Source organism: Aulonocara stuartgranti (genome assembly GCF_965226115.1).
Source record: "Aulonocara stuartgranti genome assembly, chromosome: 10".
Taxonomy (NCBI): Eukaryota; Metazoa; Chordata; class Actinopteri; order Cichliformes; family Cichlidae; genus Aulonocara; species Aulonocara stuartgranti.
The window spans coordinates 24,129,415-24,156,617 of record NC_138946.1 but is presented as its reverse complement, the minus strand read 5'-3'; the positions used below and the strand labels follow the sequence as shown (position 1 = coordinate 24,156,617).

At 42.2% G+C, this 27,203-nt stretch overlaps 1 protein-coding gene across 3 annotated transcripts; it reads right to left on the bottom strand.

Moving 5' to 3' along the window:
- Positions 1-26,815, bottom strand: LOC309715559 (uncharacterized protein). 3 transcript variants are annotated; one of them, XM_082548770.1, is made up of 6 exons: positions 26,661-26,815; positions 26,419-26,570; positions 9,208-11,330; positions 8,549-8,851; positions 3,188-3,447; positions 1-2,857 (listed from the first exon to the last, which is right to left on the bottom strand). In XM_082548770.1, the coding sequence occupies exons 3-6, from the start codon at positions 11,312-11,314 to the stop codon at positions 2,849-2,851; spliced, it is 2,679 nt and encodes an 892-aa protein (XP_082404896.1). In that variant the 5' UTR covers positions 11,315-11,330; positions 26,419-26,570; positions 26,661-26,815; the 3' UTR covers positions 1-2,848. The 3 variants fall into 3 exon arrangements, with proteins under 3 accessions (XP_082404896.1, XP_082404898.1, XP_082404897.1); XM_082548772.1 differs by having other exon boundaries at positions 1-3,447; positions 26,661-26,813; XM_082548771.1 differs by lacking the exons at positions 26,419-26,570; positions 26,661-26,815 and adding an exon at positions 23,229-23,273.
- Positions 26,816-27,203: the final 388 nt, after the last annotated feature.

Genomic DNA, 27,203 nt, shown 5'->3' with positions numbered 1-27,203 from the left:
TTTACAGAGGTCTGATAACAGTGGATGCATTGCAACTCAAAGAAGATCCGATCCACATTATCACAGCAGAGTAGGAAGATGTCATTCCGTACAGACGGTCTTTCGTATACAAAACAAAGAGTCATGTAAAAAACAGAAAAACAACAACAACGGGCACTCCAACATGATGAAGACGGTAGAAAAATATAGACCTTTTCTTAAAGTCACTTAAATCCAAAAAAGTTTCAGGATAACTTCTTAAAGTCTTATTCAAACTGCTTAACCTGAAGGCATTTTGGTTTTAGAAAATTGTATCAGGGGATTTTTTTTAAATTACTAGTTAAAAAATATGGAAGAAGCAACAACTAGGATTTGGTTAATATATTGTAAAATTAATTTAAAAGCTTTGAATTTTGTGAATTTGTCTGCAAATCTGGATTTATTTGGGTCGTAGCTTCCACCTGTAACCTGACATATTGTCACATTGTGGTCAGCTATGAGATTATTAAGAAACATGTTCCAAATCCTTGAACTTTACAGTCATTGGCAAGTCTGCACTACCACTTCTTTCTTCTGTCTTTAAAGGACTAAGAGGCGAGAGCACAGCCTATGACAGCTGGGAGGCTACAGCCCCCCTGCGATTCAGGATAAACAGAATGGTTGGATTAATGGAAAACAAGCACAAATGTCCCCTATTTGTAGACCTTTCTTTGACGGACTGAGTCTTTATTTCTGTGCCTGTTAAACTGAGGCTGGGAAGAGTACTCCACATACTGTATGTCACATATGATATCAGACTAGAAAATGTATAAACTAATTTTCTACCTTAGCAGATTTCAAAACAGCAGCTCTAATCAGTTCACAGATGAGTTATGCCTCATTTAAAGCCTCACATTAATGCTACAGACAGACCACCACTGCACAACCCAAATTACTGCAACCATGTGCAATGAATTTGCGATCTTGTCTTTGAAATTGTTGCTCTGGAAACGACAACCCGATATGCAACCACTCGCAGTCAGCTGTCTTTAAAATGACTTTGGCCCAATGCGAAGAAGCAGTGAGACAGAGGTAGTCTGCTATCGGTCTGGTATCGGCATGCAGTCTGTTTGTGATAATACATGACTAACTGTAAAAAATCAGTAAGAAGTCAAAGCCTGCTGCAGTCTCGACATAACCATAGACGACTTCCATTCAGAGTTCAGTCAGAATCTCTGAAATAGATCTATTTATTCTGAAATAGTGACATAGCTGCTGCAGGAACAGCAATTTTACTGCAAAATGATACAGGAATTCAGCACTGTTGCTTTTCTGTAGGAAAACGGCCAGAATCCAACCAGCAGACAACAAGTTGATTCGAGTCCTATTGCAAAGAGATGCATCACAGACAGGTTTCTCTCATCGACGCAGACTGACTATAATTGAATGCAACATGATGGCAATCAATGTGACTGAGAGTGATTGCAGTCAGTTCAAACTGGACTGCAACTGTTTAGAGACAGGCTGCCTGGCGGGAGGCAACCTGTCTTTAAACAGTTGCAGTCAGTTGGGTGCAATTTCCTTGTGATTCAAAGTGGTTGCCTAGAGGTTTATTTATTAGGCAACCACTTTTATTAGCAACTAGTTTGTAAGCAACTTAAGGGGAAGTCAGGTAACTATACTTTGCAATGAGATCGTTTTCAAACGCAAGTCTCATTGTTTTAGTATGTTACACCTTAAACCTGAATAGGATTTACATTTGGACTAATTCACAGTGAATCAAATGCCCTTTTCTAATCAAACCAAAGCCTTCATAATGAAAGAGAATGCATAGTCATGACGCGCACGAGGAAGAAATTCAGTATGGAAAGCAAGGCGAAAGAACAGGGGCTAACAACCTTAGCATCAGCTAAAAACCTCCAACTTGTTCACAAAGGTATGAAAATATTAAAGTATATTTGTCTCGAGGACTTGTAAAGTAGTAAAGTTCATGAAAAAAATAACTTCAGCCCCGTTCTGGCGATCCCATTTATGAAACGACGCCTAGGTCGCAATTAAAAAACGGTACAAAATAAAAGCATCTATTTTTCGCATTGCTGTTTAGAAAAACAAAAACAACACAAATTCCCCACAAACACAGAAATAAAACAATTTAGCTCACAGTTTCCAACCAGATAGGCTACGCTAACATTAAACAAATGTTAATGTTATATCAAACTATTGTGTGCTCTTTAATTTGAAAAAATATTGGGCCACGCCCCCTAACAGGACAAATCCATGCTTAAAAAAAACATCTCTCTTATAAAGTAACCACAAAAGAAACAACGCACACTGCACAGTGTCATCGTAGCAGAAAAACCTTTAAATATTTTTTGAAATCATAGAGTGTAAAAAAAAGGTGTTGCGCTCTCATTCCCACTTTCATTACAAGCTTCTTTTAGTGTATTAACCTGCATAATAAGTGTAATGTTCAATACTGCACTGCTATTCTTTTCTACTACACAGGCTGCTTCACTCAAATAAAAACTGCCATTACCAGCATCAAGCTCTGTTTGTCACGTTTTGTGATACGTTTCCCTCCTGGCTCCATAATGCTCTATTGTACAGTGTTTAAATTAGTAAAAAACAACAACAACAAAAAGAAAAATGTTAATATGAACCAAAAACACTGTTTGAGGTCTGCATGACAAATTCTTCTCATCTTTGTGACAATTCAGTTGGTGATACTAAAACAAACGCACGGGAAATAAAGTGCATCGAAATGACCTCTGTGTTGCTACATATGGTGGAAGCATCCAAGCGGTTCAGTGGAAGCAGTATTAAAGTCCCTCCTTTCCATTTCTGCATGCATTTATGATTCATGGCAACAGAGTCAGTATCTTCCAATGTGTTACTGTGACTGTAAACAATGGGAATGGAAAGGAAGAGGCATTAGACGAAAAAGAAAAACGTGTTGAGATATCTGAGTGATGTTAGATATATACAAAATATTGGCACATTATCTTAAAAACAAGACGCTGGATGGAGATCAAGTTGTCTAAGAACGACTACTTAAACAACTGAACCGTCCAGTCTTTTGTCTCACAGTATGAAAAGTGCACTAACTGCCAAACACAACAGCATTTTCCAGTCCTCCCTTCATGCCTCATCAATGCCACTTCAGTCCTGCTCTCTCTTTCACCTGCGCTAACTCCCTCCATACACTCGCGACCCCTGACCTTTCTCACACCTGCGTCTCCACACCGTTAAGCTTAGGCATCAAGATGCGAGGAGTCACCCCAGAGTTGAGGTCCCTCTCGAACTCCAAAAGCTGGCCCATGAAGTTGAGATTCGGCGACACCACAGGACGGCGGCTCCGCACGTATTTGTAGGCATCTGTCATTGTCATGAGGGTGTGCTTCATAAGGTAGGCGATGACAATGGTTGCAGAACGGGACACGCCTGCCTGGCAGTGTACCAGCACTCCCTGTCCACTCTGATATGCCTCCTCTGTGGATGAGAGCAACATAACGGATGAGCTCAGTTTTCATTCAAGAAGTAAAAAAATGACCTAACACTGCATCAGTTTTTTTCTAAACACAAGTAACACACATTTAGCAACATGTACATCATCAGCACTTGCTTTTAATAATTCATTTCATTTGTAACTTTAAAGAAAAAGTTTTACCAGCTATTAAATAAACTTGCAGATGAATCACAGAGTGCATGGCACAGAGTCAGCAATTCACTTCATAGACACTAACACAATAGCTTTTAAAGGAAACAAAGGAACTAACGATCACATTGCAAGTCACTGCCTTTCCTCTCTCTTTCAGTACAAAAAGAAAAAGCAGGTTACCAGGCAACAGTTATCGCAGAATACTGACTTCAGTAGTCTCCTGACTCCTGAAGTCACAGCAAGGAGTAATAAAGCATCCCGCAAACACTCTGACACTGAGTAACCACTGTTTGAACATTAGCTCATCATTGAAAAATAAAAGTGACAGTAACAGCTATCTGCTCGACGTCTTAATAAACATATGCTCGATGTCATTCCTATATCTTCTGGTAAGGGGAAGCTTGTTAACCTTAATTTTGCTACACTATCCTTTTATCAACAAGACCAACTGCGGGTCCTACCTGCATACCATGCATCACTAATTGAGCTCACTAGCTGTCGCAGTAATGAGACAGAGGCTTGTTTTTGTATTTGAAGAGCAGTGGGACCGTGACAGTTGAAATGCTGGTACAAATAAGTTCACCAGTTCAGACCAGTGTCCTCCTAGAAGTATGCCACTTGGAAGTCATTCAGGCACTTATTTGGACAAATTGATGTATTACCTTAATTAGTTTTAATTTCATTGTTCCTAGTACATAAAAACTACATTTATAGAATCAACAGTGAAATCTACTAAAACACTCTAAAAGGTTTGCTGACTAGGACACAAAATTTTATTTTAAAAATTAGAATTTTTCTTCTTCCAGACTTCTACGTCTTCTTTGGCCCCTCTCTCTTTCAAATAAAGTTTCTTAATAAAACAGGATTATCACCGCCTTGCTAAATGCTTGTTAACACAATAATCACATGGCAGAAGACCACACCAGATGCCAACTGGAGCTACAATCCACATGGGCTCATCAAAATAAGCCAAAAGAAGATTGCTGAAGTGTTATGCTACATTTTATCGATAGTTCATATTGCTGGTGGTGTCGTAATGGTGTGGGGGGTAAATTCTTGGCACGCTTGGCCCCCTTAGTACCAACTGAGCATTGTTTAAAGTTCTGGATCGTTCTAAGGCAAACGGGGTCCCAGCAAGGTTCACCTAATAAGGTGACTGATCAGTGTATTTAAGATGCTATGTGGGTGCCTGCACACACATGTGCTTATTCAAAACAATATTAGAAGAGAGGGCATGACTCGGGGAAATATTGGTTATAGATGCCCACTCTGGTCATCTGTGTCATAATCATATCGTGGTTTTTAGATTGGCCCAGATTGACATTTTTTGTCTAGATTTGCTTCTCAATAATGTTTCTTGGTTAATGAAGTAATTTGATGCTTCTTCATGCCCAAATGCAATGCATTCTGTACATAACACATAAATTAGCACAGTTAAAAATTAGCATTGCTCTGATGTTAGCATGCTAGCTTCCACTCACAACAAAACTGCTAATTCTTGGCAGTAGGTTTACCATTTCAGTGCTGACACAGCTACTAGTTAGCACCTAAGCTGACATTTTTGGTAAAAGCCCTTTTTACATCTGAAAGATAGCTAAGATAGCATGTACTACGTCTGTCTCTACGTAATGCAGAAACTGATATCAAGCTTCTATATAAATGCTGGTAGGTCCACAAACAAGCTAAGCCTCCCATTATTTGGATTAGTATTTAAAATGTAATTACTAGTGGTGTCAGCGTTAATCTCGTTAAAATGACGTTAACGCCAAACCGCGCTAACACGTTGACGCTGTGTAGCCCTCGCACGGGGCGATTCACGTTAACTCGCTAAAGGAGATTTGCGGCATTAATGTGGTTATGGTGTTAACATCATTTTAGCGAGATTAACGCTGACAGCACTAGTAATTACTAAAGTAGAACTTTTAACCCCTTATTACTAGGGGTGCAACAATACACAAAATTCACGGTTCGGTTCGATACTTTGGTGTCATGGTTCGATATTTTTCCGATACAAAAAAAAAAAATGCTCATGCCTTTTTAATTTGTCATTTATTAAATTTTCACGGCACATTCCGCACCACATCTCTGTGCGTTCATCATTTGTTTGAAGCCAGCTCACCTCCTGCAACTACTTTTCCGAGAATACGTGCTTCTTTTGTGGTTCGGACTCCTGACATTTCTTTGGAGGTGGAGGAACATCACAGTAATTGATTAAAGGAGCTTGCTTCTTCGACATCTTTAAGAGTTCTAAACAAATGTCTGTCCTCCTCCTGAAAATCTTATGTATGCAAACACGCGTTGCAACTTCTTATCTTGTGCCCGTTTTTTATTTTGACAGCGAATGCGCACCTGCGGACCACTTATGTGCAGCCCTGGTTATTTCGCTTGTCATATTGCAGCCACAGAAATTGTTTTGTCCATGAAACCATAAAGCTGAACTTTCTTTTTGCCTTATAGTCTGATTTGTCATAACTTTTCCGTTTTGTGGTAAGCTTTTCTTTGGCTGTCACTTCTTCACCCTGACCTGTCTTATTTGGCTCAGCAGAACTAAAATATTGTGGCGAGCTCAGACAAGGAGGAGACGGAGGTATCGTTTGGTCTTGCTTCCCGTGAGCTAGCCAGGGAGCACAGCCGTTTATTAACATCTGCAGAAGAACACTGCCGCTAGCTAACTGCTCAGCGCGGCAACAGCACAGCAACAACAACAACAGCAACAACAACAACAACAACACACAGGGCGCCCTCTGACCCCGGAAGGACACACCGTCGCAGCGAGAGGGCGTCACCCGTCACTATGGCAACATAAACAAAACATAACTGTACAAACAGAACCCCGAACAGCCCTGACCCGCTACATAGCCCCCACCTAAGGGGTCAGTCGTCCTCAACGACCCCATTACCTCACACAAAGTCCTGCAAATGTCCAGGTGCCTTCTTTTGGCGCACCGGCCGGTCACGACTGGCAGGGGAAAAGTCACTCGGGTCAGAACATGGGGTGCCACCATCATCCCACTTCTGACACCAATGTGGCGAGCTCAGACAAGGAGGAGACGGGGGTATCGTTTGGTCTTGCTTCCCGTGAGCTAGCCAGGGAGCACAGCCGTTTATTAACATCTGCAGAAGAACACTGCCGCTAGCTAACTGCTCAGCGCGGCAGCAGCACAGCAACGACAACAACACACAGGGCGCCCTCTGACCCCGGAAGGACACACCGTCGCAGCGAGAGGGCGTCACCCGTCACTATGGCAACATAGACCTCTCTGCATTGAATCATATCTGTTATTAACCTCTGTCTCTCTTCCACAGCATGTCTTTATCCTGTCTTCCTTCTCTCACCCCAACCGGTCGCAGCAGATGGCCGCCCCTCCCTGAGCCTGGTTCTGCCGGAGGTTTCTTCCTGTTAAAAGGGAGTTTTTCCTTCCCACTGTCGCCAAAGTGCTTGCTCATAGGGGGTCATATGATTGTTGGGTTTTTCTCTGTATCTATGAAGCGCCTTGAGGCGACTTTTGTTGTGATTTGGCGCTATATAAATAAAATTGAATTGAATAAACAAAACATAACTGTACAAACAGAACCCCGAACAGCCCTGATCCGCTACAATATATATCCTGCTGCTTTTGCACACGCACTCACATAACGCTCATCGATTCTCTGCGCGATCAACCTCTCACATGTTTAAGCTTGTTGCGGGAGATTTCACCTGTCATTTTTGCATAGTAAGCTAACGATTGATAAGACGATGTCAGAGGAATTGGTGCGCAAATTATCATCACTCACCAATCAGTGCTGTCGCTCTCTATACACAGTTCGCCCGATTGCAAAGTGAAACAAGTGAAAGCAAAAAACAAGCGCAAATTCAAACACGATTTCAATATGTCACATACTGACAGTGGCTCATCGATGCCAATGACATAATTACCCAGCTACATTTCCGAAAGAATGCAAAAGCATTGACATATATTTTTCCGTCCTACGATAGCCCGACGGACAGGGCAGAGATAGATTTTGGTAGCCCAACTGGAAAAATCGCTAGCCCCAGGACGTCGGGCAGCCGATTTTGCGAGCCCTGTATCTGATTGAGGAATCACTCATCTTTGGAAAAGAGAGTTTATTACAGAGAAATGGCTCTTTCCAAAATAAAAGCTATACTATCCGCTTCTTCTGGGCTATATTCTCAGCAGCATATTAAACATATCAGGTCCCCATAAGGAGAATCATGTGCTAACGGCTGTCTAAATGACTAGGGTAAAGTTTGTAGCATGCGTGCTTGTTGTTTTTGTCTGCTTCCACTTGTCTTTGCACTAGGATGATGTCGGTGTAAATGTGCAGTCATATTTGTTGTGTTCCCACTAGTGCTGTCAGCGTAAATCTCGTTGAAATGACGTTAACGCCACAACACGGCAAATCTCCGTGCCAACACGTTAACGAGCTAACTGCGCTAACACACTAGTTCCCACCCATGTAATTGAGCATTGCATGGCACATCCAACATACTGTTTTACTTTAGTCCATGACTCGCTTACCTTCAGGGTCATACGTCACATGAAAACCAAAATAGTTCCAAACGCCAGATCTGAATGAGGGTGGGGGAGGTTCAATTTGCCATGTTGCAAGGAGAGCTTAACTTCTGTCTTGCTAGCTTGCCCTGCGCTCAGTGAATCTGCGTTCGACTACTCCGTCTAGGCTGCACTGTCAAGCGCAGATCCACTGAGCGCTCAACACAGACAGCATCGTCAGAAGGAAAGTTGATAAAATAAATTAAAATTTTATTTTGTATTGTTTGATACATATGCGTACAGAACCGAAAGCACTGTATCGAATGGTTCAATATCGATACGAGTATCGTTGCACCCCTACTTATTACCTAATAAAGTAATCCCACCACAGTGCCCAACACTGCACACATCAATGTACAAGAGGTGGAGCACTCACCAATAAACTCAAAAACCTCCTCGAAGTACTGTCGAAGGTTTTGCTTGCTGTTGTCAGTGGCTGGGATCCTTTTGTAGCGCAGTCCAGAGCTGACGTGGTAGAGAGGCAGGTGTGTGGTCACGTTGACCACGTAGCCGATGTTGAGGCGTAGGAGCAGGTCCAGGTCCTGAGCATCTCTCTCATTTCCCAGATACAGGAAGGGCAGGATGGGACTGACCACAGCGTTCTCCGCATCAGGAGTCATCACAGACTCATCGGAAAGAGAAGCCGGCAAGGAAGAGGAGAGCGGCAGAGAGAGGCGCACTGGGAAATGATAGTGTCGAGAGGTGGTGTTAACTGCGAGTTAACAAGTAGCTGCTACAACAAAGCACCAAATCAAGAGAATACTTAAAAAATCAATACAATGCAACGACAAAAACTAAAGTGAATCTGCAATTCTGTCCCTGATGCAAAAGTGGGTCATATTATTCTGTGTGCATTATTGGTAGATTATAAAAGCAGGTTGCACTAGAGCATTAACACTGTCATAAAATGAAGCTAACCAAAAGATTTTTGATCAACAGCTGTGATCAAAACAACCTGACACCAGCTATTATGACCCAGGTTTACATCACTGACCGCAATGGCCTCAGCACAATTGGATTTTAAGCTGTTCTTACTTCTGTTGTTCTCCTCATCTTGCTCTCTGTTCAGGGAGTTCAAGGCCAGGTGAAGTGACTGAGCCGACGACAGAGTGTGTCCTCCCTCCCTGTCTCTCTGCCAAGGCTTGGGTTTGATTAGCGTAGTGGGGGCGGATGGTGGAGGGGAAAAGGACACAGGTGACGGTGGGGAGGCAGAGCGGGGAGAGGGGGAGGAGGGATATGCTGCGTCTTCGTCATGGTCAGGCCCATCGCTCATTCCCGCATCCTCGGCTTTATTCAAAAGCCTCTTCAGCGAGCTCCGACCGTCGTCGTACTCCGGTCCTGACCTGCAGCCCATAAAATCGAGGGCTGCCATTTTGCCCTGCTGAAGCCGCCTCCGTCCAGCGTGGTCTGTGAGCTGCGTCTGTGCGTACTCCTTGAGGTTTTGACAGTCCAGGAGAACGAGCCCTGTTCCATTACTGCCATTCTGGGTCTGACTCGCACAGGTTTTCGCGACTCCTACACCTCCCCCAGCACAGTGATTTTTTTGAGCTTTAGAGTGGGTCATCTTCTTGGCCAATTCTTCGGGCCAGATGGTGCGCACGCTGTAGTCGTCATCATCGGCTTGATACACAGACATCGGATGAGCTGCTGGAATGCTTCTTCCTGGGGGTTTGCCTCTGCGAGGGTTGTATGTGACCACTATGGGGTCGCTGCTGCAGTAGCTGCAGGTGGAACTGCCCGTTTGGGAAGCTTTGGGGTTGCAGCCTGTGACGCAGCTCTGTATTGCCCGCAGAGGGGCAGAAGAGGACAGCGGGGTGCAGGGAAGACATCCTCCTACAAGTTTTTTGCGAAGAATAGCAGGACTCTCAAAGTTTCCAGCCTCACCAGAGCAGGAGGCACAGCGGAGAGGTTTGAACAGGCCCGCGCGACACTCAGAAGCAGTGCTGTTAGAAGATGAGGTGTTAGAGGTGGAGGCGTTGGAGAGACACCCACCCAGATTTCTCAGGCCCATTTCTTTACCTCCTCTCTTTACTGCTCCAACATTGTGACCACAGGAAAATGAGGTGGAAGTGCTTCCACCACCTCCTTGAAAGCTAGCCGAGTGCCCTTTACACCCTCTGCATCTTACCAACCTCCAGCAGCCACAACTGAATGGGTGCGCGCAGTCGATGGTGCAGGTGTGGTCAGGGCTGGGGAACCCTCCAGCGTGGGAGGAGCAAGGAGAGAGGGGTAAACCATGAAGAAGGTGAGGGCGGTGATCCCTGGGTTGAGAGGCTGGGTGAGGCTGTCTACGTTGCTGAAGAGAGGCTGCGACATAGGTGGGTTGGGAGGAAGGAGACGGGGGGTAGGTGGAGTTTAGGATGGCAGCATGGGGCAAAGGGACAGAGTTGTGGTGGTGGGTCAGACTGTGACTATTTAGGCTTTGATGGACCGGTCCCAGTTTGGTGCTTGTCCTGTGACCTATAGAGGAAAACTCGTGGTCACATCTGTTAAGAAAACCAGTGTTTTCCTTCTCCTTTTCACTCCTAAACTTATGCTGCTGCGCCTGGGCGGGGACAAACTGTAGGACCCCACCAGGGGCTGATGACAGCTGACGAATTCGCTGTGGCCTGTGTTCGACGCCACCTGGCCTCCCTGCAGTTCCGGTTTTTCTCTCACACTGTCCTTGTTCGAACCCTGAAGAGACACATTTCCCTCTGCCACTTTTTATACTCCCGCTACGCCCTAATGAGTTGCTGAATCCTCCGCCTCCTCCACCACCTCTTCCTCCTTTGTCCAATGTCACTCTGATATCAATAGTATGCGTGTGTGAGGGCAGACGCGGGCCGAGAGTTACCGTGCCATTGCTGTGGCAGTGGCTAGGGATGTGTCTGACGGCCGCCGGGAGGACAGGTTGGTCGCCCTTGAATTTCTGCACACGAGAGGACCTGCGCTTGCATTCCAGAGTCAGAGATTTACAGGTGGGTGAATAAAATTGGGACTGAGAAGGATGGAGATGAGCAGGTTGAGCGACTTGTCCATTGGAGGAGGCTGTAAGATGAGAGGAGTGCTGCGGGATAGTCTGTGGGGAAGCCTCGCAAAGGGCTAAATTTTTGGGGCGCTGAATGACCACTATGCGTTCGTCAAGAGGGAGGGGAGGCATCTGGGTTTATGCAAAGCTGTCCAGTGAAAGGGGAAAAAGAGAGATAGAGAAAATAGTCAGGGATTTAGTCTTAGTTCACATATACACTGGAAATGAGGGGCACATTTTACATTCCTTCAGTTTAGATGCAAACAGCACGTGCTCATAAAAGATTATGAACATTGCCTTGCAGCTCCTGAGTTGTATGATGTACACAGATGCAAATGAAAGATTTTTTGTAATTACAGCTTTCAGTGGATTTTTTTGAAGAGCAAAATTATTTGTGAAATGTAAAGCTCCAAATCCTCAACAATAATGACAACTATTTTCACAACATCAACAGATTTTTAGGTTTTGTATATTTTTGTAAGTCACCTGTAAAGGTGTCTTCCTCGTGACAAACCATGCCAAGAGTAAATACAAAACAACCGACCAACAATCTCTGTTTTGACCTTTATTAACTTGGTGGTATTTCTCTTCATACTTGCTGCAAATGAAAGAGAAATTCTATGAAGTGAAGACCCATAGAGGTGCATGTTTAAGGTGAATGGATATCACAGGAGTAATGAATTTTAAGGAATCCATTTAAACATGCACTGCACAATCTCAGTCTGCTTATACCAGGGCCAGTGGACAGACGCTTTAACCTTCATCTGTATTTATAGGAATCTGACATTCAGTTTGAAACTGCTCCCGGGTAATCCTGTTGGCATTCAACTGTGAGATTCTGAATCCAAAGGTTCAAGAGTGTGTACCTGTTTGCTGTTAGCAGCAAATAATCCTAGCTAATCCTGATAGCAGTGAGGCTTCTTAGCAGCTCTGTTGCAAAAGCTGCATCAAACAAGCTTCAGTAACCTTCATCCCTCTGAGAGGTCCCCAACAAGATGTGTGAACATGAAATAACAGACCATGTTAAAAGCAGCTGAATATACTGCTGAACATAGTATGTTCTGGATGTTAACATTATGTAGCCTTTATTTTGTTTGTATGCTGAAATATGTATGTGGATGCCAAGCTGATTTGGGCACTTAACGTTTTTCAATCTGTTGAATTCGGCACAAAATGTCTTTTTGTATTTCCGTCTCTGCAGTGCATTTTCACTGCGGAACATCCTAGTGACTCACAGTTAGCTAATGGCTCAGTGAGATTCTTCACTTTGTGATTATCTGAGATGAAAGACTTCCTGCCCACAGCCATTAGGCCGTTCACCCTGTCTTTGGTAGCAACTAATTTAACCACATCCTTTGGGCCAATTAAAAACAAGCATTTGTCCAGGCCATGGTATAAACAGAAGGTCACCACGTAGACAACAACACGGCTCAGCTGGAGAGAAAGTTTTCACATCATGACGCAGCAAAAAGAGATGAAGTCAGTGTAATAATAAAACACACATTGAAGTGTCTCTATAGCATTAAACTGTCTGAATGAGTAATGCTTCTAATAACAGGTCGCTGCAGTTACTTCACAATGTCAGAGTTGAAATTTTTACTTTTTTTTGGTACATTCATTATAAACTAGGTCTGCTTTGAAAGGTTAAAATGACATATTATTGTCGTTGAGGTGAAATCCACCCATTGGCACGTATACTCTGTCTGTGATGTTCACTGTGCCGTGAGTTGTTTGGTTGATGGACTGCTTTAATTTCCTTTTTGCCACACTAGCAGACATGGTTGCACTGGTGCCAGGGCTGGTCAGCTGGGAGGATATTAGGATGCTAATGTTCGCGTTGAGCTCTAAACACAGTTTTCTCTGACAAAGAAAATAAAAACTATTCGTTAACTCCTGCCTTTACTTCAGCCATAAAAGGTGTACAGCCTGGTTAACCTTATAGCCGTGGGAGGCTGTTTTAATGTCTGCTTGTTTAATGTTTAATGCTTTGGGATTGAAAATTTGGTATAAACTAGTGAAGTGTGAAAGGGGCAACTGATTTCAGTCACTGAAAATTGATTTCTGGACCTAAGCCTTTTCTGTATGCATCAGTCTCACAAGCCCAGAGCTGTGCAACTGACGTTTGTTAAGAAAAATGTGTATTTTCTGTCCGGTTGGTTTGTTGACAGTTGCCAGATGAAATCTGCTACACCAAAAACCTCATTGGTTGCTAAACATTTACATGGAAGATGTTGACTTGTCTGCAAACATTCACCAACTGGTTGCCCAGTGGCACTGAAACAATGCAAATCTTCTTCAAAGTTAAAGTTGTGCCTTGCTACTACAAACAGAACCTTTCAACTTTTACTTTGAAGGGAAACAGTATCCATTTCCATTATGTGCCACACTTTTCTGTTTCACTACCACACAGCCAGAAGTTAGTGACTGCAGATAAGTTGGTGCCCTCTATGGGTGTCCATGGCGATTGTGCAAATGAGCAATGATGCTATCTTAAGGAGGTTTCTAATGCAACCCTGTACACCTCGTTCTGACCATTTTCACCTACCAGCAACCATTTGCCGACCAGTTGGAGAAGTCGACCAGTGGTTGCCAGGCAGTTGCTGACCAGTCTCTAGGCCTGTGTCACTGGGGCTCTCATTGTTTTTAGCATTTTTTTGGTAAAAGACCTAAATTAATGTTTAATTTGTCATTCTGCCCCTCCACAGCTTTTTATTAGCACTGTTCATGTGTAGAACACCTTTAGGCTAAGCTTTTAGATACTCACTACTTTAATACTTTAATACTTCAAAAATGAATCACAAACTAAGATGGTTTAGAAATGAACCTTTTTGTAGTAAAATAAACCTCACAGGATTATATTAACTTCTAACCATCTTTTGAATGTTGTCATCTCAGACGCCTTCCTAGCTGTAATTTTAATTTTCGGTATTTGATCACACTGACTGCTGCTAACCAGGCACTTGCAGTGGCTGGGTTTCACAGACTGACCCTCGGTGTTTACTTCTTTCAATTTAACCCTCAGCCTAAAAGCATAAAGGCACTCCCTATACTGATCTTTTTATATTAGCAGATCTAGCAAACTAGAAGACCATCAATCCACCTGGTAAATTACATAGAGCTGTTTTTAGAGAGTGATTGTTGAGAGTGGATTTTCTTTTTTAAGCTTACAACTGTGAAGCAACATTCAAAAGTCTCTCAGCACAATGGGAGACTAACAGGTTAAAGTGGGTGCTGGGAGGAACAGATAGCTCGGGACGACACCGGCTGACAGAAACAAAAGAGGGTAGAGATAAAATACAGGGAGGCAGATTATAACGTGACACTATAAACCACAGACTACGGGGAAGGAAGGGACACGTCAAAGTGATCTGGGGATGCCTTCGGTCCCACCACAACACAGTTACCAACCCATAGAGAAAGCAAACCGCGCTCCAGCGTCCCCATGCTTATATCCACGCACAGAGTCTGGTGATGACATCCTCATCTTTTTTTCCTCTTTCAGCCTTGCCTGTGGTGAAGGGGGTGGGTGTTACAATGACCCAGTTTTGTCATGGTGGAAGTCTCTATCACTCTGATTACTTTTCTGTCACATGCTGTAAAGTGCAGGCTGGTTAGTGGCATTTTCACTCAGCTACAGAGAAAAAAGGAAAACACTCAAAGCACACCAGTGATGTTAGGATGTTGTTTCACAGCAAGAACAAAAGACACCACAGCTTTTAAAGTTTCAATTAGGAATTCTGCCTAATCTTCTAAATTAAGCCCATTCGGTGCTTCAAAGGCAACATTAAAGATTGATAAAAGATCCTATTTTCACATCTGCCAAGGAGATTGGATGTGATTGGTCTGGTTGGCAGGGTTAGATGGATTTCAGAGGTCAGGTTTGGCCAAAATGGACCAAACCAAAAGGATTTCTCCAGGATTTCTTAAAATTATTTATAACTGTGAGATAGAGCATTTAATTAAAATTGAAATAAGAAAAACTTGATGTTTTCAAGAAAATATCACAAAGTAAGAATGTCCAAGAATTAAAGAGCAGTGGCTCCAAACTTTTTTTAAGCAGTTATATAAAAAAAGTTTAAAGGCCCTAGTTACATTTGAGATGTTCTTTAGTTTTTTATTTCTCTTATTCAAATAACTCCTCAAATTACACAACATTTAACAACATGTAAATGTGTGTATGCAATATGAAACAACAGAAAAAGAGCCATATTTGTGCAGCACAGAAAATCCTGTACTTGGAGGACGGTTAACAAACCCCAGCAGAACAAGTACTTTTTATGCTAATACTTTAAGCACATTGGGTTGTTAGTACGCGAGAATAAAACAAGGGTATGAGAGCTGTTGATAAAACGATTACCGTAAATGTCGGGCTATAAGCCGCTACTTTTTGCACAAGCTTTGAACCCTGCGGCTTTTAGTCAGGTGCGGCTTTTCTATGGATTGTCCATGATTTTTGTGATATCGTAAGACGATTTGTTTTGTGTGTTCCGCTGTTGTACGGCACTACGTTGCCTGGCGGAAGGATCGGGGTTCAAGAGTGGTATGTTAGTCACATGTCCGTCCGCCAGGCAACGTAGTGCCGTACGAAGTAGCGCGAAAAACAAACTTCAAAGTAGCGGTACGCGTTCAGCGGGAGTCGTGGATGATGAGCGGCGATAAACTTGCAAGTTATGCCCAAAAAGCAAGTTATGCCCAACTCCACCGGTGGATTCTGACAGCGTGGAAAAGTGTGAAAACATCCACGATCACCAACGGATTTGAAGGGCTGGACTGCTGCATGATGGAGAGGAGGACACCGCCACGGCCCTTCTGAGGGTGTTCGACTCTGACACTGACAATGAGGATTTCTTTGGTTTTGAAAGTGACAACGAAGGAGAGAAGCTGAGAGTGGATGACGAAGCCATCCTGAGCCTGTTTGTATCCGACACTGGAGAAGAGGACTTTGGTGGTTTTAGTGCGCAGGAAGAAGAGAAAGATGGTGAATGACTGACTTTTCTTCTTGTTAAAGCTGTGTCACTGCACCTGAGCCTAAAAGGTAGTCCGAATCTATTTTTCTGGTGTGCTATAGGTTACTGTTATGTACTACATGTGCAAATATGTACCTATAACTTGTTTTTCAAAATATTAATAAAAGTGATGTCTCCAAACAGCCATCTCTTTCCTGACAATTCCCTTTGTGCATATTCTCTTACATATGATAAGTCAACATTGAAACACCTGCGGCTTTTGGTCAGGTGCGGCTAATGTATGTACAAAACAGGATTTTCCCCTGATTTTAGCTTGTGCGGCTAATATTCAGGTGCGCTTTGTAGTCCGGGAAATACGGTAATCAAATTTGTGTTTAATTAGCTGTGTTTATGTAAAATCACTGCAGTCGGTTGGTCCTAATTAACCTGCTCGTCTAATGGAATCTGATAAAAGTCTGCAAGCTACCTGCTCTGCCAACATGCTGTACATGCCGAGGGCTGACGCATTTCCAGTAATTGTATTTTTTTTTTTAAATAATAGTGAGGGTACAAAGTGTACAGGGTTTGTTTGAAGCCTTTTTAAAAGGGCAAACTCATTGTTTTGTGATCACAGAAACAGGCTTGTTATTTTAAATTTAGGATTTGACAGTTTTTCATTGCTGGCGCCTTGTTAATAGCTGAAGTTGACAGATCCTAGGCTGTCTCTAATTGCATCCAAAACACACACGCACGCACACAGATGCACAACAAAGAGCAGTCTGTTATTGCATATTGGCAGAGCATGGGCACAAAAGGGACTGGCTTATCGCTCACTGAGATATTAAAGAAAGTTAGAAAAGAAACCCTTTCAGCATTTTAATGGGCCAAATTAATGTGTTACTAACTCTGACTCTTCACACAACATTTCAGTAATGGTAAATAATGCTGTTGTATGTAATACGTAAAGTGTATTAGTCTCATAATTCATATCAGTATGTGCACAAAGCTAACTGTATATTTTCAATATGTTTTGAGCACTTTTCTGAGGATTCTGTATGAAACATTTGACAGCAGGCTACATGAAACTGAATAAACAAGCACCGCAGGATGAATGACACACACACACACACACACACACACGCACGCACGCACACACACACAAACGCACACACACACACGCTCATGTGTGAATACTTCAGGAAAAATATCTATACTCTGCTAAGCTTTTAAATCACATTAGCTGCTTCTGAATTAGAGCACATAAAAGTAAAATGATTTGAAATACAAACTTTTGCACTTTAAAAGCAATATTTAAGGGGGGAGGAAAAAAAAAAAAGAGTGCCACTCAGTTTCTGTTAGTAAGAGCTGCATGATCCTGCGGGGGAGATCATGACGCCCTCCCTCGGCTCATATTCCACCAGCAGAGCAGAGATAACGGCTTTACAGTCACAGGCGAGAACCAGAAAGAAAAGGTAGACTTCCTAATGTTTTTCCATACGACTGAACTCTCCCACAGCAAAGAAATATCTGCAATAAAATTATAATTTCCTTGAATGAAGCATTAAGTGATTTCCCATGTCAACCAGGCAATTTTAAAGAAATCCAACAATTTTTTTTCGAGAACAAAAGAAGTGCATCCTGATATGCATTACACAATAAGGCCCTCATATGCATGACAGGAGGACAGTGTAAAGCTTACAGTGGGAGGGCCATCGCTGCATAACCCCACAGTGATCAGTCGCAGTGCTGATTTAGGCAGTGTGGTCCATTTCCAGCTGCAGAGGCATTGCAGTGAGTGTTTTTGGGGACAAGCTGTTGAGGGGAGGGAGCTGGTGTTTTTTGGGAGCAGATGGTTGTCTGGTTTTGCAAGATTGATAGCGATATTTCTGCTCTCTCTCACCCCACCCCCGTTTTAAGTAGCTACTTCATCACAATGCACCTTACAGCAAACACAGAGCAGACAGCAGCAGAGCAAACACCACTTTGAGGATGCTCAATAACTCTAAATGGGTTGATTTAAAGAATCTCTTCCACTGCATGTGTTTTTTTTGTCATGCTTCTTTTTTTATATATAACAGTAAGGGTTCTTGAGCATGAGGATGGCAGGAAACTTTGTCATCTTGAGTCACTTGTTTCCAGAGGCTGATGAACAGGCTGTTTCTGTCAGAGGACGATCCACATTTCCACATTTTTGCTTGTGTTGAGCTGACAGTGGGCACAAAATGACAAGAGGCGGTCTGCTGCTCTCTTTGCTCTTCCGCACACATAAGCAAACGGACAGATGGAAAGAAAGAGTTATGGGCACTGGACACAAGCTGGTGTGAAAGTTAGTTAACAGATTTCTGTAGTGTAAAGTGTCAAATGTAAAGGAAATGTGTTGATTCAAATTATTGATGGATGCTCACTAATAACATATAATAATAAAATGAATAAAGTAAGCTCTTTATGCCTATGTATTACCGTTTGGTGAAAATTATGTCATCATGTAATGTTATGACGCTGGATGACTCCCATTTAAAATCATAAGTAACTGATGGGATATAACTTTGGATAAAATACATATTGTCAAAACTTAACTTTGAAGATTGTGATTTGTAGCTGAAAAAAAGGTGATAAATCAAAATATACACTACTGCAATGCTAAACACATTGCAAAATCGCAATATTATCTTATTGTGAGTGAAGTATTGTGATAGCATCATAGCGTCTGGTGAGTCTCTGAACTCTAATGGTAGCTGGTGGAGTTGCAACCTGCTCAGTCAGCCTGCAAAATCTGCCCCTCTTTGCAAAAAAGTGCAGACTAATCCTTTAAAATTCTAGCTTAAAATAAAAGCTAATTTTTTTTCTACATATATGACTTAGTGATTTTAGTGGCTTAGTGAATTAGACCAATTACTCTATGTACCTCTATGTCTTCATTAAAGAGTAAACAGAGCAAGTTTCCTTTACTTGCATGGATGTTGATGGCAGAGAATAATGCACCAATCATCAGGACCTGTCAGGACTTAAACACTCGAGCGTGACTTGGCGTTAAGCTTCAACAAGCCAAGCAGCAGAAAACTCCTCCTCTGTTGTACTGCTAAACACTGATAATACACTTGGCTGACCACCAAAGCATTATGGGAAACATCCAGTCCAGAAGCAGCCAAGTACCAAGCGCACAAAATTTGTTCTACATGTAAGCAAAACACATACTCTGCCCATCATCATTGGGTGCCTTGACAGTGGAGTCACGGCAGTATGTAGTCCCCCCTTCAACACGCCCCAGGGTAGAAATGTTAATTGTGACAGCAGTGGGTTGCAGATAGGAAAAGGGAGCAGGGAGCGAGGCTCCGCCTGCCCATCTTAAGTATGATATGAATGATAATGACTAATAAAGCACCCAGCACAGATAGCTGGTTGCCAAAGTGGGTCAGAATCAGATGTGAATAACATTTTGACACAGAAACAAGTAGGTTAATGTGTCAGTGTCAGGTGTTATTGACCGACTGAGGTATGATTGTGTATTACATATTACATAGTAATTAATTACACTACTCTATGTATTAGTAAATTAAGTTTTGGCTGTTCTAGGTGTACACTCAGCTTTAACATCATTTTTAAGACATGTGAAACTCGTTCACGCACTATAAATGTTTTTCGGACTCACCTATGCTTAATGTGAATGTGACCGTTCACAGCGACTGTGTTTCGTAGGACAAATTTCTGGCAATTATTTCTTTGGAGCAAACTCGATTTTCAAATTTTTCTAATGCAAATAAACAATATTGACCAATCAGAATCCTGCAATTGGCAACAAAACGTGCACCGTTACTGAATATACAATCTGACTATCTCTGAAAGTATTTCTCTACCACCTCAGATGTGAGCTCAAACTGCCCCACTGAAATCCTGAAATATGTATGAAAGCCGGCGTGATACAGCTTCAACTCCTGAATCAAACCATGAAATTCTCCCTTCTGTTGCCTTATTGTGAGAACCCAGAATCTCATTTTCTTCCTTTTCTTGTATAGAAACATCAGGAACAGCTCACCATCGCTCCTTGTCGACTCAGTTTTTTCGTAGTAAACTTTACCGTCACGTTCTTGTCCTTTTGTGCAAGAAAATTAACATCTACAACACTGTTTTACATTAATGTGTGTCAGAAAAAAAGGGATTGGATTGCAGTAGTATATTATTTGTAACAAAGCTTTGGAAGCGCATTTAAAACAGCATAAATAATGCGTTATCAACGTCAGGCTTTTCTGTAATGACATCAAGTGACAACTACTGACACCTCAGACTAAGTGAAGTTAGACAAGATAAAGAAACTAGTTTTTAAAAAAGTTTGGTTATTGTGTGCGTAAGAACGGCACAGAGATGTGCGCAAGTCATTGTGAGTCACACTCTAATCAGACCTTAGTCGCACATCTAATGATGCATTCACTTGAGACTAGAGATGGCACGATACCACTTTTTTATGTCCGATACCGATACCGATATCATAAATTTGGATATCTGCCGATACCGATATGAATCCGATATGGTGTTTTTTAATCAACAAAACTGTTTTTTAAATATCTTGCTGCATTTTGTATAAGTTCATACTCAAGTTTAAAACAACAACTACACTAAAGCTATTCTGTTATACTTGTATGCAAAAAAAAATATTTCATAGTACAGCAATACTGATCAATCTAATAAACTTAAACCTACACCATCCTCCCTATTCTGGTATTTTAAAGAGTACTTAGCATAAATATTAAGCAACCTAACTAATAGGGTTCCAACTCCCAGCAACAACAAAAATAAATAAATAAAAAATAGGGAACCACCCCTCACGCTCCACCTCATGATGCTTAATCGACGTAATCAACCTTAATTTGATGCAGTGTGAAAAAAAATGCACAGAAATCAATTATTTTTCAAGAAATATTAAATAGATTCAACATCTTTCTTCAACAAAATTGCAGACTGCACAGATGGTACCTTCCCAAAGGAAAAAGTACTATAGCTTACTAGGGTATATATATTAGACTTAATAGTTACTATATACAGTAATGGACTTCTATTCATTTTGCATCAAATTAAAACTTTGGCTGTCAGATAATTATTTATTAAAAGCTAGACATTTTAAATGAGAATAAGAAAGAAAAGTATGTCTTTGTGCCCCCCTTTTCCCTGTTAATGCCCTATCGGCCCCCCTGGCTAAACTTTGCTAGATCCGCCCCTGCACAGTTACCAGCCGTCAGCTACGTAGAAAAAGATCCTCGAGTAGAAAGTAATATTAAATACATTCTAACAATAGCTGATCAAGCTTAAACGTGCTGCTGTTGTTCAGCCGCTGGTTTCCTCTTTCTGGTGCAAAGTGGGCCAAAAGCAAACTAGAGACAGACTCGCGACAGAAAAGCCGATCAGCTGATCGTTAAGCAGTTTCATGATTGAAGTAGCAGCAAGAAGAGGCAGTCGCTTGTTAAGCTTAACGCAGGAATGCTTTACAAACATTCAGAGATGGACTTACACACTTGCTTTACTTCTCTCGGGATAACTTTGTCGGAGATGAAATGCCGGGTTGCTAGCGAAGCTCCACATGCTATCCAGACCACTGACAGGTCCCGCATGCCACAGCCGCTCTATCACGTGATGCATACTGCTCCGACGTGCTAACCTGAGGTGAGTTACGGTGTGTTGCAAGTTTTGTGAGGTGCTTTCGTGATATTTAATGGATCGGATTACATTTTTTATTTTTCTCCGATATCCGATCCAGTAATTTAGGTCAGTATCGGACCGATACCGATACGTAATATCGGATCGGTCCATCTCTACTTGAGACAAAGGAAATGTCTGGCAACTCACTTGTATGTGATGACTTCGTTGTGACTCAGATGCCCAAATCAGAGTATTTTGCCAACAAAGGCATGATAATGTTACAATAATGACACACGAGGATCGTTTACGGCCATTCTTAAATATCCAACATCTCAAATAAAATGTCCTGCTGTTTGGCTCAAAAGGCATTTATGCTCTCTGCTGGTGTGCGTTAGTTCTTTGCATGCTTTAATTTTTAACAGCAATCGGTCTCAACACAGCTTCCACCACTACGGGCTAGGGAGGCAAAGTCAAAATAATTACATCACCTAATCGCCACAGTCAGCAGACAGAAAGTGATGGAAGCAACAGCACAAGCTGGCCAATCAGTGAGCATTAAGTCAACTCAGTTTATGAACATAGCACATTTAAACACAACAGACGTTGACCAAAGTGCTGCACCGCAAGAAAGATTATCAAAAAGCCATGCAAATAATTTAACAATTAACACCTAGAAAAAGAAGTGATAGGACGTGTGGTGTTATAACCCTCGCACATCTGTGCAGTTCTTCTTCTTCTTCTCCTTTTCTGAATTTAACAAAAATGCCAAATACCAACTACCAACCGAGGAGAAAACCAGTGCTAATCACCGGCTTGTGCTTTTACCTGGGCAGGTTCATCAAAGCACTGGGTCAACTGTTCAAACTCTGAACAGCACAGCTGAATGATTAGCCTCAGCAGGGTGATCAATAAGCCCACAACTGACCGTGTCACATTTAAAGAGCCATATTAACAGGACAAACGCAGCCCAGGGCACGTTTATGTTTGCAACTGGTTTGCCTCTGTGTTATGACGCTGCAGATGTGCTTTGGTTGTAAAGTCAGGTTAGCGAATCTAGCTAGCACTCTGTTTTGCCTCTCACCGTCGTCTCATCAGCATCACCACAAGCACAAATAAACACTCACGGTCTTCCTCTGGACTCTTGTTCACATGGACATTTTAAAGGCCATTAATTGTCAGTGTATTTTAATTCGTTGCTGTTTATATGCTGTATTCTTAAACCTCGCAAAAAACAATGATGCTGTGGGGTGTAACAGCACAATGAGGAAGGCGTTTTAAGCTCTGTGCAGTTTTATCGGAACGCCAAAGAAATGACAATCCTAAAATAGAAATCTAAGAATAGACAGTGACAAAAGGAGCTCAGGAAGAGGTTTTGTGGTTGGTTGGGACTTGAGCCCTCTGTCAAGTAAAGATAAGAAGAGAAATATTCTTTGAATATATAATCTCTGTAAAAAGAACGCCGTCTCAATTACCTTTAAAACTCTTGAAATGTTCTCGTTTCCATCCACCGGATTTCAGCTCACACTGTAACTTTCTGACATGTCGACTCTTACAAACAAAGGTAAAAAAAAAGTCTTAAAGATTAACTGTCAAACAAGATGTAACAACGCGTAGCGAAGCCCTCTGAGTGACTGTGTGTGATCATTTGTTACAAGCCTGATCTAAACCAGTGAAGGGGGAAGGTTTAACTGGCGGGCAGGAAGGCTTTAAATCTAGTTTAAAGACCTCACACACACGAGAACCTTTGGAGGAGCAGAGCAGAAAAGCTCCACTGGGTCCCAAATCATTTTGTCTCTTGCGGGTAACACCGAAACCTTATGCTATTTGACAGAGAGTCGCTCAACTAGAACAGAAAAAAGGAAAAAAAAAAAGTCAACAGCAGCATCTGTTAGTTGCAGCGTGGTAACAACACTCGGTTTCTATTTTTCCCTCATATCCTCGAAAAGAAACCCCCTCCCCTAAGAAAGTATGAGTGTGCATGAAAATAATAATACAGGACACCCCGGGGCTGTCGCGGCATCTCTCTCAGCGCCAAGGCTGGCCGACGGCGTCAACATTTAGAAGGAGGAACGCTTAATGATTTAATCATTACTAACAGTGGGAGCGATTCTGAGGTCATGTTGGGAGGATTCATTTGAGGTCTGGAGCCCTATATGGAGCCGGATCACATGTTTCAGTGTATTATTTCACATTAATCAGACAGGCTGTCATTGGCTGTTTCTTTAAAAAGAAATCAAGGTAATCCTGTGCGTTATTACTCACTTGGCCATATTTAGTGTATGTTTGCCTTTAAATAAACTAGTAATGTTTCAGAACTTCACTTGCATAGCAACCACTTTAGTGTTCGTTTCGCATTCGTAAGACGTCTTGTTATAAATGATTTAGGATCCATGTATGAAAAGCAGTGACTTCCTGTATTTGAGCATGCAGATGACAACACACATTAGTTTTCCTTTTTTTAAGTACCAGCTCGTAATCCAAATTAAATCATCTACTTTTAACTGCTTGCCACCAATTCAGTGCTCCCGTTTCAGTCAGTCATACAGTCCAGCAGTCTCTAAACCAACCCTTCATTCCTTACCATCATTACCAATACTTCAATGTATATGTTATGTTGTTTTATATTATTTTATTTTACTTCCTTGCACTCTTTCACACTATAGAACGCTCTCTCCTCTCTCACTTGCCCCCATTAGGATAAATAAAGTTATCTGACTCTGAATCGTTCACTTCTCCTCACAGCAGGGTTGCAAATGTGATCAGTTAATCTCCTGTGGCCTATAACACGTCAGAGAGCACGAAAAGTTTTAAACTCAAACATATTCAATTTCCCATGAAACAGAGAAGAACGAGCCAGCTCCACTCTGGAGAAGCTACTGAGTTTGCTGATTCATTTCAGGTAACAATCAAACCCTGTGATCACTTAACAGTCATCCTGACTAGTCTGCTGACTCTGACTTTGGGTGTGACAACAGAAGACCTGTTTGAGGCCTTTGTCCATTTACAGAGGATTATGCACATCCACATGGAGAAAAATGCTACTACGGTACTAAGTGTTTACTCTTCAGTCAACACTAGATTTATATTTAAGATGCCAAGTTATCATTGCCATTTTATATCTTGCCCAGTGATTATTGTTGGATCTGTATGATGCAATGTACCTACTGTACTTTTCCATGAGGAACTTTCTAAGGACACTGAAATACTGCAGACACACACATTATCATTATATATAGTGTGAAAGTAGAACATAGAGAGTGATTTTGGACACCTACGTGGCTGTAACATTGTTTCTATGGTTTCCTGATGTGTGTGCCTTCTGACATTAAACTCAAGCACATAAAGAATATGCATACTCATCACAGGAAAGATGAGGGTGTTAACCTTCATGTCCTTCAAGGTACTACATCACTCTGATGTGATCATTTTTTAAAAGTAATCTCAAGTGATGCTCATGTTCCTGTGTTTTATACATAGGTTGAAAATATTTCAGAGTTAATCAGCTGCTGTTAATCAGTTTAACCACTTTTTAAATGCCACCTTGATGCCTCTTCCCTTGGTTTAATAGATGGAGGTTTTTAGCATTGTCTGACAGAAGCGTTGGACCATCAGCAGAACTGCTCGTGCTTTCACCTGGACAGGTTGACCGAAGCACTGAGTCAACACTGAACAGCAGAGCTGAACGATTATTCTCAGCGGGGTGATCACTAAACCCACAACTGACTGTGTCAGGTTAAAGAGCCATATTAATAGTTACAATGGAGCCTAGGGCAGGTTTACATCTGAAACTGTTTTGTGTCTATGCGATGCCACTGCAGTGATTCTCCTGCAGATTTGTGTCATTGGTAAAGTTAGTGAAGCTGCTAAGCAACCTGCATGCTTCACTCTGACCACAGCCTAACTGTAATCCACCAGCCTCCTGTGTATGGTGGAGGTACAGGTCATCAGTCACTTACATAGGCTGGCATATTTATGTGTGTCTGCACCTTCATCTCTCTGTAAATGGCATCAAAATCTCTGGATCCTGCTATTTAAAACAACAAGCTCTCCTCATCTCATCAGCACCACTACAAGCGAAAATAAACAGTCGCATTCTTCCTCTGCACTCATGTTTACTAAAGGCCAGTAATTGCCAATCTTTTACTTGCTGTTTGTGCAGTCGGTAGATGGCGCACCGTCTAATTTCTCCGTATTTTAATCGCATCACCGTGGCACGGTCTTTTAACCTTTACTATGACGAGAAATGAAGCTAATGCGGGCCCGGGCCAGCAGGCCTGTACCTTCACTTCCTGCCTCTGATGTAGCGTGGACGTGCATAATTAAGAGTTCACGTGTCGTTCTTTGCTTAGCCCCTCCACGGGGCTGCAGTTATTTATCACAATAAATGGCACACGCCGCTTATCACTGCAAACACAGATGACTGATGGCATCCGGCAGCCAGCGCTGAAATGCACGATCATGCTTTGCCTTCTTCTTCTTGTTTCTCTCTCTTGCATTCACATGACTGCACAATGACGGCGTTCAGGAGCAGATCTGTGCTGTGAGATAAACCGTTTGAAAGCAGATGCTGATGGGGGACTATCACAGGCTGCAGGCCGACCGGACCGTGCACTACGACGACTTACTTAATAATAAATTTAAATAAAAGATAACATCACTTACATCAAGAGTGGCAGTCCCGTAGTGTTTTCATCATTTATGCGCAGCGGAATGAGAGCTCCTCATGTCTGCAGTGGCCCGAATAGCACGACCCGATGTGTTGGTATGATCCAGCTGTGTAACACCTTCCCCTGCCTGCTCGTTTGTAGGTGAAGCTTATTAGAAAAAGGAAAATCACAAATAAGAATAATTTCTTTAAAAAAAAACTGCTTTGACTAGACGATGCACAGCTCTGCCGGACTCACAGTAAACAGATAAATTAGGAAATGTCATCAGGGGTGCTTGGCTAACTCAGCTGGCGTCACGTCTGAGCGTGTGTCACTCTGAGCTGCGAAGCGTGTGTGAGGAGACAGTGACGGGGGAGGAGGGCTCTATTGTCTCTACTGCGGATGACATCATCCCAAACCAATGGCTACACGCACGAGAGGAAGGACTCAGGGGCGAGCACGCAGCACGTGCGGGCTGGAGGAGGAGGACGTGAAAAAGTGAGGGGATAATGTAAAGCTGGTGGTGTGCAGTACTGCGAATTTTGGTATCGATCGGATACCAAGTAGTGCCGATACCAATACCGTTACCGATACTTTTGGAGACCTGGAACGTAAATGTCCCTGTCTTTACGGCACTTTGGGTCCACTTCTGTCATTTAAGTTATAAGCTATAAATTAAACAGAAGGACAGACAACACAAAAAGCCACAGAGATATTGCATTTTTGAGGTATATTTTTTCATTAAAAAATGTAACACAATTCAGTGGGCTACATACTGAACTTAAGAGGATAGAAACAAAG

Bases quoted from the DNA above. Each gene is read 5' to 3' on its own strand.
- LOC309715559 (XM_082548770.1), bottom strand. From the start codon at position 11,314: ATGCCTCCCCTCCCTCTTGACGAACGCATAGTGGTCATTCAGCGCCCC. The intron at 8,852-9,207 runs GTAAGAACAGCT...ATCATTTCCCAG, and splicing joins AGATGAGGAGAACAACAGAA to TGCGCCTCTCTCTGCCGCTC. The intron at 3,448-8,548 runs GTGAGTGCTCCA...TCTCATCCACAG, and splicing joins GGAGGTTTTTGAGTTTATTG to AGGAGGCATATCAGAGTGGA.